The 15580-nt window shown below is 46.0% G+C and overlaps 1 protein-coding gene across 2 annotated transcripts in view; it reads right to left on the bottom strand.

The window, feature by feature from the left end:
- The window catches only part of LOC148031635 (uncharacterized), a 42290-nt gene extending 27877 nt beyond the window's left edge, over positions 1 to 14413 (bottom strand). For both annotated transcript variants that reach the window (XR_015691926.1, XM_087685225.1), the window contains exon 1: positions 10176 to 14413. Coding sequence is in view for 1 of the 2 variants with exons in the window: in XM_087685225.1 (XP_087541351.1) it covers positions 10176 to 14163 (3988 nt within the window). In the remaining variant the exon portion in view is untranslated. The remainder of the gene's footprint in view (positions 1 to 10175) is intronic.
- Positions 14414 to 15580: the final 1167 nt, after the last annotated feature.

Raw genomic sequence — 15580 nt, 5'->3', positions numbered from 1 at the left:
CTGCGTACTACTTTACTCCCATCCTTTTGCATGGCCCTCCTTGAGGACATAAACGATAGCCAATTCACCAACTATAGCCATCCATTCTTGTCCACCATCCCTCTCCATGTTAGAATAGGCCAAAAAGGGTATATGCTAAGTAGGCACTTCCTTAGTAAATCATTAAAGCCCCCAACCTCCCCATCCCACGCCCACTAACCCAAAGAATAATCCTCCATCTTGTACTACCTCACCAAAGTCAAGAAACTGTTTATTCAAAAAAAAAAAAGGGAAAGAAGAAAAAGAGAAAGAAGAAAAAGAAATGGAAAGAAACGCCACGCAAAAACCGCAAGTCGCACATAGATCACAGTCATTGCACCTAGGGGTTCTCAAGTTAGGTGCATCCGGTGGCCTCAGTCGACCAACTCCGCCCCTAGCCCCTTAGCCTCATTTTGATTTCCCACTTCACGCTGGCCTCAGTCGGCCGGCTCCATCCCTAACCCCTTAGCCTCATTTTGATTCCCCACTTCACGCTTAGGGCACATCAAGGGCAGGACACACCTAGGGAGTTAACACTCGCCTATGGTTAGATCTATCACCCTAAGCTACACGCACCGCACCTCCCTTATGCACAAACTAAGTCCTCAAGCGAGGGATAACGCCTAAGCTTGCTCCCAGTCCCACTAGCATGAGCACAATGCACCACACGACACGGAGCACACCCCTAGGTAGTGCACCTTTTTTTCTTTTCAGGTACAAACTAAGGCCCCAACCACCAGCTCCGGACATCCATGATGCACTCCCCATCTTATGCGACAATGTCACCATGCAGGCGAAACAAAGCAAGGACACACTGAGGCAGTCCCAATCAAAAAGTGAATGAAGAAGCTCATTTGAAACAACGCAAGGAAAGGCAACCACGAAGGGCCAGGAGACGGATCCATCTAACACCATATTCAACTTTAAAGATGGATCTACCCATCAGCCTCTCCCCACGCAGGGATTCGTCCAACTTTATCTTCAATTTCAAATGCATAAATCCCTCCAGCACACCTTCTACCAAGGATCGTATAAGGGCCTTTCAAGTCCATAAATCCCTCCAACACCAGGGATCATATCCAACTCAAGGACCTTTCAGTTCCATCAATCCCTCCAACAAGTCCATAAATCCCTCTAGCACCATGGCTCATTTCAAACTCAATGACCTTTCAGTTCCATAAATCCCTCCAACATGTCCATAAATCCCTCCATCACCAAGGCTCATTCCAAACTCAAGGACCTTTCAGTTCCATAAATCCCTCCAACAGGTCCATATATCCCTCTAGCACCAGGAATCATATCCAACGCAAAGGCCTTCCAGTTCCATAAATTCCTCCAACACCAGGGCTCATATCCAACTTAAGGGCCTTCCAGCTCTATAAATCCCTCCAACACACCTTCCAACTCGGATTGTATACAAACTCAAAAAGCCACCTAGCTACCCCCGCAACACCGTCCGACTCACTGCCTAGAAGTGCCATGGGACTAGCACTCAACTAGGAGAGGGATAATGTTTACCGCAAGCAACGGAAGCGGAAAACAAGACATCAAGAGGAAAAGCGCAAGGGGGAAAAAAGAAAAAGGCACCCTACAAGAGAGTGGGCCCACCAGGAATACAAGACGCAACCATGGAAGCCGCAAGAAACCAAAAGCAAGAAGGCACACCTTTAAATATAAAGGCGCAGCCAAAACCTCTATAAAAGAGTGCTAGGCTCTCTCCTGTGCAATTTGTAACGATGAACGGGCGGTAGGACTAAGCTAGAAAGAAATGACAATGAGAAAAAGGGCCTAGGCCATGGCCCGCCATGTAAGAAAACGAGGACAAGGGGATGACCACCCAAAAGGGGTTTAGGGTTTTGTATATAAAGTTCAAAAAGTGAATGAAAGCTCATTATTTTTCGTGTATGGCAAAGTGGACTCTTCTTCTTCTCTTCTTCTCTTCTCTTGCGCTTACGAGTGCTTAAGGGAGGGAGGGAGTGAGTGAGGGAGTAAGTGTGTGAGGATGAGGGATCTTGGAGGAGAAGCCCTCCTCCTTCTCCTCTCTTCTCTTATCTTCCTCTCGGCTATGAAGGATGAAGCTTGAAAGAAGAGGCTTGAGGATGCTTGAGCTTGCATCACGAATCGTGGAGCTATCAAAGTGCTTGAGAGAGGAAGCAATTCAATCGAGCATCAAGGTAAGCCCACTACACTCGTAGAGAGGGATAGCGCGTCGGCTATATGAGAGGTAGCCATTAGTGCTCAGTTGAACAATAAGCGGTCCGTGGGTCTTGGCGGCAAAGCTTGAGCTCGCCTCTACACCTTCTCTAATACAAATATTCTCGTGCCATATCGCTTCAAATTATACCTAGATTTCACGTGTCCATAGTGTTGAGCAAACAAAATAAAGGCTAGCATTAATAATTAATTTACAAGCAACAATGCCTATTTTTGGTTCCTTAATTCAGCCCAAAAAGGCTTTATGATTTCACTAGGACAAATGCCACAACATGCCCTTTTCCTCATCGCTCACTCATTATCACTTTTTCATTCCTTCAATCACTCTCCCTCTTCTCCAAATGCTTTCCTTTCCATCAACCAGTCTCCCCTGTGTAGCAAAGTGGTGGCCTATCACTAAGGCTGTTGCCCCACTGCTGCCCATGAAGCTGGAGGTCCACCCAGCCTGCATTATACCTGCTGTAGCTGCCTTTGTGCCTGGCACAAGCCTCCCTGCTCTCATCACCACCATCTAGCCTGCTGTGACCTGCCCACATCATCATCTCATGTGTGGACTGCTGCATTTTCTATTGTGACTCCTGATGCAGACTGCAAATTACCTTCTTTAGTAGCTGTCTACATTCCTGGACGCCTTTCCAGCCAGCTGAAAGCTGCATTTTGCTGCTGCTGCCCTTGAAGATTATTTCTTCATTACCTACAGCTACGAAAGACTACTCTTCACCCCACTTCACTCCTATCCATCTTCATTCAGTGTCTTCTTTGACATCCCCCCTTCCCAGGGGACTGCACCTCGCACCCTGTTAGCAGATATTAGTCAGCTCATGGTGTGAGTCTGTGTGCAGAGGCCGGGCATTTTATGTAGCATTTTATGCAGTATTTTATGGCACATTTTAGTGGCCATTTATGATGTACTTTTAGCATTTGTTGCTGGCCGACCAGCATTAAATGCTGGCTGACCAGCATTAAATGCTGGCCGACCTGCATTTTATGCTCCCCACTTTTGTGGCTATTTATAGGGCTCCTCCTCCACAGTCTTCGGTACTTCAGCCATCAGTGGAGATCCTTCTGGGAGAGAGGAGCCGGTGCTGAGGAGCCCACGCAGCCAGTGACTCACCGTTGTATGCTGCTGTCTCGTGTTCGATATGGATTCCATTTCCCGAGCATACATCTGAGTTCTCATCTGTCTACTGTGTTCATTCTTTCTTTCTTTCTTCTGTCTTGTGTTTCAGCATTTATTTCAGCATATTCTTCATGCTTCCATTGCTGCACAACTTCTGACATGGTATCAGAGCTCAGGCTGCAACCTATTTGTGCTGTGTTTTCTTGCTGCTTTCAGGATTTACACCCTTCTTGCTGATCAGCCAGCTGTCCTTCCTGCTGGCGCCTGCTGATTTGCTGCTGGCGACAGTGTTTCAGCATTTGCGTTTTGCGTTTTTCTGGACAGATTTGCGTTTACTGCTGTTCCACTCTTTGCTGCCCGTGTTTCCTTCATCAAACTGCTGGCAACAGTCTTTAGCCCCTGTTTCTTCAGTTTGCAGCCTGCGTTTTGCTGTTTACAGCATTATTTTTGCCTGTTTTTCTGATTATTCAGGCCGTTTTTGCTGTTTTTGGCAGTTTTTGACTGATTTTTTGACTTTGTGCAGCAGCTTATGGCTTATTTTGGTCAGCCTTTGGGTTATATTGCATGTGAACTCACTATTTTTTGGTGTTTTTGGTTGCGTTTTGGCTGTGCTCACTCTCCCAACGACCCTCTTTTCTTCTACTCCTCTTTTCTACCTCCTCCAGATGGCCCCTCCATGCACCTCAAGTGAAGATAAGTTACATGGACCTGATTATCTCACATGGAGTGCTGTCATGAAAGCTTGGTTTGTGCAGAAGCGGCTATGGTACATTGTCTGTGGAGCTCTTGCTCGCCCTCTCCGTCCTTTTCCTCTTCCTGAAGCCTTTGATGAGGACAACCATGAGGAAGCGGTGCTCACATGGGACTCGGACGATGCCCGTGCTTACTCGGCGTTGCTTCGGTGTATTTCTAAAGCGGTCTTACCGGTGGTTACCTCCTGTAGGACATCTCCTGAAGTATGGCAGAAGTTGCAGCAGATGTACGAGGCACCTTCCACCATGCGGGCCGTCACACTTTATTGCCAGCTCCAGCAGATGAAGTTTGAGCCGAAAGATACTATTCAGTCTTTTCTTCTTCGTGTTACGCAGGTACAGGACCAGCTTCGGCACATGCAATCTGCTCTTCCCGAGGTGCATCTTGTCGGGACGGTCCTCTACAAGCTCCCCCCGGAGTTTGATGGAGTGGCCAATGCTTTGCGGGCGCAGACATCATCGTCTCCTGTCAGTTTTACACATATGACCTCGATGCTTCTTGAGCATGAGGCATCCTTGAGATTACAGGGGCGGCTTCCGGCACATTATGGAGGTGAGGCTTATGTAGCTTCAGAGAGGGGTGACGGGAAGAAGAAGTCGAAGGCCCAGTGTTACCACTGTGGCAAGAAGGGACATTTGCGGAAGGACTGCAAGAAGTTAGCGGCTTCCAGGAAGAAGGAGCAGCAGACGAAGCGGGATGCTGACTCTACCGATGAGTCCTCTCCTTCATCAGACTCCGACTCCGATCCTCCGACCAAGGAGAAGTCCAAGGCGCGGAAGGGATCCTCTCCTTCGGATCGCGGGAAGGGCTTGGTGGCCCCTTCCTCGGCTGCTTTCTAGTGGTGGTGATGAGGTCATCCCTCACGACTCTCTTGTGCCAGAGAGGGAGTGTGAGCGGGTGTTGGTGGGGCTGCAATGCCTCATCTATATTTTGATACAGGTGCACAGGTTCCAGAGAGGGACGTCCCTGACGCATCGACGGTATCTGGCAGTGAAATCCTAGAGACTGGAGTTGATTTCTGGGTTCATGATGAGCTGTTCTTCTTGACAGAGAGCGAGAGGCTTTCGTCTGGAGCTCACATGAGGGGACACTTTGGTGGTTTGGCCAAAGGCAGGAACTCCATGGTCACATGTTCAGAGACATGTTTGGCAGATTGGCTTTGTATGTCCTGAGTGACATAGGTAACATTACACAGAGAGCTGCTATGAGTCTTCTCTATTTTCAGGTGTTGTTGGTACGATCGACATCGACATCAGATACTCTCCGAGGCTTCTTGGTGGTGGGCTGGCCACTCACCGCTTGGACATCCATGGTCCTTCTGGTGTTACTTTGTTGTGTAGTTTATGATTCTCCATCATTGTACTATTTCATTGTATCCGATCACACATGATCTGAGAGAGGGTGTTAGCAGATATTAGTCAGCTCATGGTGTGAGTCTGTGTGCAGAGGCCGGGCATTTTATGTAGCATTTTATGCAGTATTTTATGGCACATTTTAGTGGCCATTTATGATGTACTTTTAGCATTTGTTGCTGGCCGACCAGCATTAAATGCTGGCCGACCTGCATTTTATGCTCCCCACTTTTGTGGCTATTTATAGGGCTCCTCCTCCACAGTCTTCGGTACTTCAGCCATCAGTGGAGATCCTTCTGGGAGAGAGGAGCCGGTGCTGAGGAGCCCACGCAGCCAGTGACTCACCGTTGTATGCTGCTGTCTCGTGTTCGATATGGATTCCATTTCCCGAGCATACATCTGAGTTCTCATCTGTCTACTGTGTTCATTCTTTCTTTCTTTCTTCTGTCTTGTGTTTCAGCATTTATTTCAGCATATTCTTCACGCTTCCATTGCTGCACCACTTCTGACACACCCTCCATAGACCATTCTCCTTCAAAGAAGTTGTTGCATGCAGCATGATCAACCAGGATAGAGCAGTCATCTCAAGCCACTTAGTCGTCACCACACTCCATGGTTCATGCCTTAGCCCTAGCTAGAGGCATGAAGACTTGAGGCCCCATCATTGTACATGATTCTACATTTGTTCTCTAGCAAAGGTGCCTCAACAGCTAAAGATCCTCAACCTTTGTGAAGAATACAAGTTTTGGTGAGTGACAAGACCATTGTCAACTCAAATTTCTTCACTCTATTCTACTGCAAAATTGTGGACAGCTATGTTTTGCTCCCTCCCACCCTCCCATTCCAGGTTTGACAAACTAACAATATGGCTTCTTTCCCACAAGATGGAGCACAGCCCACTAGGTGCACCAATTGCGGCAAGTCAAAACACTCCACCAAAGCTTGTCCTCATCGACCTTTGCTCCCTACCCCATCAGAGCATGTGCACTATCCACAAACACTCCATGTGCCACCTCATCATTCAGAAATATAAGTCGTTTTGCATCAATTATCTCTCAATTTCAACACCAACACCCATGACCTATAGGATTTACCTACACCAAAGGCTTGGATCTATCAATCATAAATTGATGCTTGCACCTTCACATTCTTACCAACATGAAGACAGAGCTAGTGGCTTCTCTCCCAAGGTCAAGTTTTGGGCACCCTCGTTTATCCCCTTGTATATTATTCTTCTTCACGTATTCTACCATGTTGCAAGTGTTTTTCCTCTCCCGGACAACTAAGGTAGGCTGGGTTTGCTCCCATCCTAGCTACTCATGATCTTCTTCATCGACTCTATTGCCACATAACTATCCTTGATGGGGGATCCTACTGTGTATTTATTGCATTACATTTTTTTAACTATTTAAGGAACATGCCTCTTTACATCTTGGGCATTTTTTGGGCTTGAGAGGGCGTGCTGAGCAACCAAAATCAAGGCTACTATTAATTATTCACATACATGCATTAATGACTAATGTTTGCTCCTTAATTCAGCCCCGAAAAAACTCTATTTATATAAATAGGCTATTACTTTTAAGTTTGCACAGTACAACAAATATGCAAAAATCCCCTACAAAAGGCATGTTGTGGGTATCCCTCGGGCCTTATTGCTCACCCACTCTCAATTTTCATTCCACAAAATCACTCCCCTCTTCTCCGAGTGCTTTCCTTCTCCATCAACCAGTCTCCCCTATGTAGTGGAGTGCTCAACTATCACTAAGGCTGCTGCCCATGATTTTGCACAATACGAAAAATGTGTAAAAACCCCCCTATAAAAGAGCATGTTTTGGACATCCCTCATCACTCACTCTCCATTCAAATTATTCTCCCTCTTCTCCAAGTGCTTTTTTTCTCCATCAAACTATCTCCTGTGTTTGTTTTTGGCTAGAACAAGCCAACCTGCTGTCATCATCCAAATCTGACCTATTGCAACCTACCTATGTCCTCATCTCATGTGTGGACTGCTGTTGCAGCTTGCCAATTACCTTCTAGATCAGTTTTCTACTATCCAAGGGGCATGCCCTGTCTCAAGCAAAATGCCAAGTAAACAGTTGAATAATATATGTGAGATAGTTTTCTTTATAAACAATGAGTTGCAACTTACATATTTATACCATGCAGATCCTTTCATGTCAATAAATGATGTCTATCCTATCTGCTCAAAACTCTCAAAAGAGCAAGAAAATATATTCCTTTTCCACCACAAAATGTCGTTTCAGCCAGCCATTTCACTCGGGGCATTTCACATTTCAATGCCAGCGAAACATGTTTCACAGTTACCATGATTGTATCATCATTGTGCATGATTCATGATTTCAAATAAGACCAATCCTCATGCAAAAACAGACTTGCAACTTTCCAAAAAAAAAAAACCAAAAAAGAACAAAACACCCTCATGCCACATCACTTCATGTAAAATCCATTAAAATGTCATGTTTTGTAGCACTAGTTCTCATTCAAACACAAATACACTTGAACTTTCCAAAGCCCCTCTCAAAAATGGGTTGTTTCTCATAACTCCTTGGCTCTGTGTATAGTAGGTGTTGTCTTTTTGCCTTGGAAAGGTCCCTTTATGTATCTGGGCCAAGAACACGTAAGATGTATTTCATGTGCCGAGTATCATAAAAACTTTGCTTTTGTAATTAAATGTTGGAGAAGGTCTACAAGTAATGGCTAAACCTCATGGCCAAGGTTGTCACGTCTAGTGGCGTCCAATTAGTATTGTCCAAAGTTAGTACATTACTAATCTAACTAAAGATCTTGGATGTACATCTGATGCAATGAATCATACACATAGTTTTAAGACATGCATCTATTGTCATCTTTAAACAATACAGTTTTAGAGTCTTTACTTCATACATGTAGAGCTTGAGCAATTTAAGAGAGAGCTTGGGATGTACATCTGATGCAATGAATCATACATATAGTTTTAAGACATGCACCTATTGTCATCTTTAAACAATACAATTTTAGAGTCTTTACTTCATACATGTAGAGCTTGAGCAATAGGAGAGAGCTTGGGAGTAGAAAGCTTGAAAGTTGAGAAAAGAAAGTGCAAGAGCTTGATGAGATAGAGAAAGAGCTTCATTCTTGAAGGCTTGAGGACTAACTAGTGACTTGGGTTAAATATAGGTGAGAGAGAGAGGATGGGCAAAAATATAGGTGTGAGAGAGAGAGGATGGTGCCCCAAAATGCACCTCACAAAACACCAATAATAGCTATCCCATCAATCATTCATTGTTCTAGCTCAATATGGTGATGCCCCCTTCACACACAGAGCATCAAACTTGAAATTGGAATTTGAAAAAGAGAGGGAGAGGGAATCTATTGAAGGAGAGAGAATGTCTTGTGGGGAGAGAGAGAAGGTCTTATGATGAGGGGGGAAGCCACAAAAAGTTGGAAATGTCACCCAAAAGGTCTAGTTCAACTGACACTTTTTGCTTGCAGGAGCAAACTATCACTGGAAGCCATCAGCCTAGATCAGACACAATCAGACAGGATCAGACTAATTGGATGGGACACAACAGATCAAACTAGAGATCCCGTCCATCGAACATGGACAACCTTGCTCATGGCGTCTAAAGTAGAAGACCTCAACAACAAGAATGCCATTTAGATCTCACACAGTCGAAGAAATGAAAGAATATTTACACTGTTGTAAAGACCACTACATCCAGACTCTGAACGCAACTCATGCACAGTTGCAGATTTAGGCATGTGACACATGCAGATAAGTCATTGACCATGACAAAATGATAATGCCAATTATATCACAGACTAAGAAACAAGAGAGAGTCTATTGTTGTACAATGTATTACAGTATAGAACCTAAAAGGAGGAACAGCTTAGAGAAATGTGTGGCCATTGCCACTTCAACTATAGGACCAGCCAAGGGAGAGAGCGTGTGAACAGGATGGAGGGTCTCAGTTGGAATGGTCAAGTGAGATAAGTGGCAACTCCTTTGAAAGGAAGGGAGGCCCATCTGGATACCCAAGCCAGTCAACTGGCTGTCCACCTGGGGTCCACCTCCAAGCTCCACAGACCCAGCCCAACAGCCCCATGGCCCAAGGGTTTCTCCCATTGTTTTGAAGTCCATTCTACCTTCTCTATGGTCATGACCCCACCCACTAGCCAGCCACACCCACCATCACTTTGCCTTTTCCTGAATGTGCCACCATGTCAAACTCTCCTCACCAGCCCATTTTCATGCAGCCTACAATCTTGATGTCCTTGGCTTGCAACCAGATACTCTCGCAGATCATGTCCCTCAGTGGCCAAGCATTCGAAACTTGACCAATGTTTACTACAGAACTGAAACTACAGTTAACTTATGCCGTCCAACAGTCGGGCTGTGTGTCAAACTTAAACACCTAATTGAGAAATCATTAAACACATTCATGAACAGGATGAACAATGGGATCTTCAGACTAGCCAGAACACAATAGACAAAATCAACCACTCTTATCTAAAGAGGATCCTGACCAGAACAATTTACCGAGGACAATCTTACCGAGGGGTCTCCAAACTGACAAACTTCCATTTAAAAAGGTTACAAAATGATCACAATGCATTCTAGATTTGAGATACGATGAAAGCTTGAAAGACTTCTCTGGAATTATGAGAAAATAAAGGCTTATGGCAAGACAACAATGTGATGTCAAATAGATACTCACCATTAAAATATCGCAACATACTCCTGCGAACTTCTGCAGCGTCAACTTTACTTTCAAGCTTCTGTAACATTCGTTCAGCTTTCCAACACAACTGTTTTCCTCTCATATCTTCACTTCCATGAAAGATACGCCTCACGCAATCCAATTCTTTTGCCAATGCTTCTGCACCCCAGTCCTCAGCACATTTTTGAAAGACATCCTTCACAAATCCAAATAACTCTGAATGGTGATCACAGGCAACACAGCGATAGGTGGACCCTTTTGCACTTTGAATTCCAGGTGCAGGCGCAATATATGACATCCTCAACCCACAATCAGTGTGGCACCAGTGCAGACAAACATCACAACCTACCCAGCGACAAGTGTTGTTGTCGGTGTCAAACTTCAAACAAACCACACACATGCATTCATGACAAAAACCTTTCTTCTGGGAGCAGATCCTGCATTCGCATCCATCTACAGGAAGCAACTGCTGGCAAGCAATGTTCCTACACTTAGTCTGCAAAAAAATCTCTATTAAGGCTGTGTTAGTAAGAGGTTTTGTGCCCTCTTGGACAAAAGCCTGCATCCCTGTCTTCAATGCAACAAGAATTTCCAGCTGTATTCTGTGTGCAAGCAAAAGAGTCTCCTCTGTCAAATCTGTTCTCCTCCTGATTTTGTCCCGAAGGGTTATGAACTCCTCCCGTTTGTCAAAGCTGCCTAGCACTTCTTTTGCCACACCTTTCAGCCCCTCAAGGAAGCTGTCTGGTAGCTCCTGCAGCTTTTGTGCCGTAAGCGCAACTGGCTCAGCTGCAATCTCATGCAGCCCGACTTTTTCACTAAACTGGTTACTTGCTCCTACAATGTCATCATTTCTTGCAGTAGTAAGTCTTTTTGGAACAGATGAAGGGTAATCTAATACTCTCTCCCTCTCTCGCTGGCTATGAGGTTCAGATCGGGTTTCTCGGGAGCCCATTCGCTGAGTGGATCCTAGCCAAGGCTCCTGTTGGCGTAGCTTATCTGGGTAGTCCTTACGTGTACCAGCTTGCCTCCCAGATCCTTCAATGTCTTGAGAGCTGGAATCCAAAATTGGAGGAGCCACCTGAAATCTGTGTGCCATCTGGTGACTCTTTTGTGAGATACGATTGCTCCCTGAACTTTTGTTACTCCCTGAGACAGCAGGAAGGCCTTGACTATGCTGCATATTACCACCCCCGTGAAAAATCTTTTGGTAAAGAGGGATTTCTCGCCGATGCCTAGATCTATCTTGAGACAAGCTGGTAACTGCACGAGTCCCATTCGACATTTGGTCATTGGCACTTGGGCTTTGCCAGCTCCTGTGGGACATCTGCTCATTCCCCTGTGATATTTGCCTACTTCCTCCACAAGAAAGCTCTTGATTCTCCATAGATGTGCAGTTAAGAGAACAGCTGGGATTATGAATGAAGGACTGGGACTGTGACAAAGACAGAGAAGTTGTGAATCCATCTGAATTAGTACGAGTCTGGGACATTGACAAGTTCTGAGTCTGGGTGTTGGTGTGGGTGTGCGTATGGGTTTGCGTCAATGACTGGAAACTCCTCGCTGGTTCCCCAGGAGCAGCTGCCACTGGTGGAGGAATACCTCCCATTTGTCCCACTGATGTTCCTGGAAGAGCCAAGGATAGCTGAAGTGACTCTAGCTTTATCTTCTTCTGCTTATGTCCATAGCCAGAATTATCATGTGATCCCTCACCTGATTCGCCCAAACATTGCTCACTTGATACTCCGTGTATGTTATGAATTCTTTCTGGCACTTCAGCCCTTCCATGATTACTTTGGCTACTAGTTTTATGCCCTTCAGATTCAGAAACCTGTCTCTGTTCTCCAGCAGGGTGAGTAAAAAGGGACAGCGTCAACTCTCTGGTTGATGTATTATCTTTCTCTTGACCTTCTGCCCTCCACTGTGTCACATGCACCTCCTGAGCTAATGTCCTTTCATCTAGCAAATCGAGTGTTAACCCTGCTTTTGAACTCTCACCAGTGTCTCTATTTTTGGATCCAGACACCACAGTGCTCGTCTCCTGCAAGTGCACATCAGTACTGACTTGTTTGGCAGCACCCATTGCATCTTCTCCATCCAACTCTGCTTTGACCCTAGGGTTTTCAGCTCCATGTTTGCTATTGGCCTCACCTGGCGCCTCATGACTTCCAGACTCACCCTTGTTTAGTTGCCTTTCAGATTCAAGTGCCGTAATAGATATGCCTTCACAGCCTTTCCCTTCTTCCGTGTTTTGAGCAACTGTTACACAATCTCCTCTGTTTCCCTCTTGAGCTGCAGCAGTGTCTACAACTATCTGTTCTTCATTTAAGTTGAAGGTTTTCACTTCTACCTGTTCTTCCTTCAGCAAATCCTCATCAGGTCCTAACTCTCCTTCTTCCATTTCACTCTCCTCACCCCTACTAGAAGAGAAATCAAGCAAATGTGACTCCTTTGCATTCTCTAAATCCCTCTTTTCCGACTGTGCACGTCTGATATCAAGCTTTCTACCTGAGGAGCCTGCATTCTCGTCAACTACATCCATCAGTTTATCATCTACATCTACAGAATTTGCAACTACATCTTCATTCCTTCCAGCTACATCTATATCCTGCTTTTCTAAGTGATGAACTTTATCTACGTCTGGCTCTACTTGCACACCTCCTCCACTTCGCTGGAGAACTTTGTGACCTGTTTCATCTCGTCTCAGTCTATCCCTGTCTGACCTTACTCTTTTGGCAATATGTAAGAAAGTAATGGGTGTGTCAGATCTTCCTTCCCTAACACCTTCATCATGGGCTTCTGAAGAACTCCGTTCCTCCACTAAGTCATGGCCCCATCCGCGAACTTTGGACAACAAACTCCTCCTACAAGTATGAGTATCAGCTTCATCTGAGCTGGCTCCGTCCTCCTTGCGCTGAAAAGAGCCAAGATCTTCTTTCTTTGAGTGAATCTTCGATTTGAAAGAGGCTCTTTGCATCTCCTCAGCTTCATTCAAGTCTCTGTCAGATTCAAATGCATTTCTAGGTGACAACCTTTGCTTAAAAGAGTCGCTCCTTTCCCTTGGTGACAACTTGGAGGTCTTCATGCCATCCTTCTCCGGTGCATATTCTTTCCTAGGGGAACCTCTTCCTAATTCCCTGGATCCATCCCTGTTTAGGATATAGGATTTAAGGTCTGCTCCATCTCTTCCCGACCTGAACCCTTTACCAGATGGGCTTTTTCGCACATCAGCTTCTTCTGGTGCACATCGCTCGAAGCTAGGAGAACCTTTGCTGGAGGAATCCCCGCCATCTCGTCCATCCCTGTCAAATCCAGAGCCTTTCCTCGCAGCTTTAGAGGCTGTTGTTCCAGAGTAGTCCTTTTCCTCCCAGGAAACCGAGCCATCAGGAGTTCCATGCCGTCCATTACTACCGTAGTTTCTCCTCCCAAACGATCTTGATGTCTCAAATTTTTCCAGAATTTCTTTGTCATTATCTAACACCTTGCGTCTGGCACCATCACTTTTCTCAGATCTATCACGCTCTGCTGCATAGGACTTCCCGGGGTAGTGTCTATCGAAACGCTCATGGATCGACACCTTTCTCGAGGCATTGCGGCTTCTGTCCGCTCTGTCAGAGCTGTCCTCGTACTCATCCCCGCCTTCCTTGTCAGTGCCATGCCCTTTCCTTCTGAATTCGCGCCCCTCCTCGCCCCTGTCCTTGCCATCGCGGTCCACAAAGGACCGAGAGGCAGGCAAGCTGGCCAGCATCTTCTCCGACGAGGCCCTGTCACTGCTGCCACGCTCGTGCGAGGCTCCTCCATTCTCGCGGTCACGGGAGGGGGTGGAGCGCTTGGGGTCGTCGTGGCGGCCGGCAGGGCCAGCAGAACGGGGCCGATCACGGTCACGGCCGAGGCCTTTGAGGAGGCCATGGGAGGGGCTACTGCAGGAGGAGTCCATGGGGGAGGGGCGAGGGGAGGAGGGGGGGAGGGGCGAGCGGGGATGCTTCATATCAGGGGTGCCATGGGGGGGGGGGGGGGGGCGGGCGGGGAGGGGAAAACAAGCAGGGAGAGAAGGAGCTTGTCCTCTCTTCTAACTTGTTTCTTCTTCCTGTTTGTGTGTGTGCGTGTGTGTGTGGCTATGGCGGAAGGAGGAGAAAGCGCAGGGCAGGGATGAGCATCTGGTCAACGCTCCGCACACACAACATGGAAAGAAGGGAAAACTTTCGGGGTCCCGTCAACGGTCCCCTTTAAAAGAACGCCACGCCCCTCCCCCCCCAAAACGCATACACACTTGACAAGACCTAGACTATACATGAATGAATCCATTGCACACGCACATAAGAAGCGGTATAGGTATTAGGTAGCATCGCGGACCGCGGTTCAAAGGTCCACGTCAGCGCGGCCGACGTCCACGCTGGCCCCTGCCGCCACGTCATCCCTCCCGGCTGCAGCTCCACGTCAACGCCAGCTCCCCTCCAGGCTCCGCATCCACAAACACTCTCTCTCATACGGCTCCGGAGTCCGGTGTGCACGCTGGTCCGGATGGAGTAGATGGAGTATCCGGATGCTTTGATCTTATATATTATTTTCTCCAAACATCATTAAAGGTCTTTGGTTTGGTAGAGGGGACCCTTGCACATGTTGCTCAGGAGACAGGTTCGGTTCCTGGTCAGGGCATCAAGCATTTTCATGTGCAATTGGGTGGCATGGACATGCCGGATACAATTTCCCACATGTGGACAACTTTTAGCATACCTCATAGAATACCCCGATATATCTTGTATGGTAAGTCTTCTCAGACTCCATCTTTCACACATGACCAATTCCAATTTTCATGTCAAGATTTAGGTATGTAGCAAAGTCTTTAAGGTGTAAATAAGAGGCAAACATCTACCTTTACTTGTGCACTCCAAATATGTCTACATTTGAAAACTCCAAGAAACTTACTATATGAGGTGAAGTAAACTCTCTAATTCTCATATAGTTAGACAGTGAAATGCCTCCATCATGCTACCAAATTTTCACAAAAAGCAACCCTAAAGGCTCAACTTTTTCATGGTCATTGATGATACAAAATAGGAGCCAAAAAACATTATCCTTGTGTTTCTAAATCAAAAGGTCAACCAATGGTGTGAGAGCATTTAATTATCTTAAGGAGAGGATAGTAAATGACATGTTATGGAAGGAAGGGGTGATTGAAATCATTGTCCCCAGCAAAGAATAAACTTGAATGTCAGAGAATTGTAGGCTTTATTGAATGAAGTATTGTCCAATTCAATTGACAAAACTTGAATGTTAGAGAATTGTTTTGCCATATTGTTTGGTCCAATTCAATACTTCATTCAATAAAGCTATGGTTATTTGGTAAAACAATGTGCAAAAGCATCAAAGTTGGGAGGGAGGGGGTGGGGGGAAGACTATGCATC

This window comes from Lygodium microphyllum, chromosome 9 (assembly GCF_053477565.2).
Source record: "Lygodium microphyllum isolate KBCC chromosome 9, Lygodium_microphyllum_v1.1.10, whole genome shotgun sequence".
In the NCBI taxonomy this organism is placed as follows: Eukaryota; Viridiplantae; Streptophyta; class Polypodiopsida; order Schizaeales; family Lygodiaceae; genus Lygodium; species Lygodium microphyllum.
This window is presented reverse-complemented; position numbering and strand designations above follow the sequence as displayed.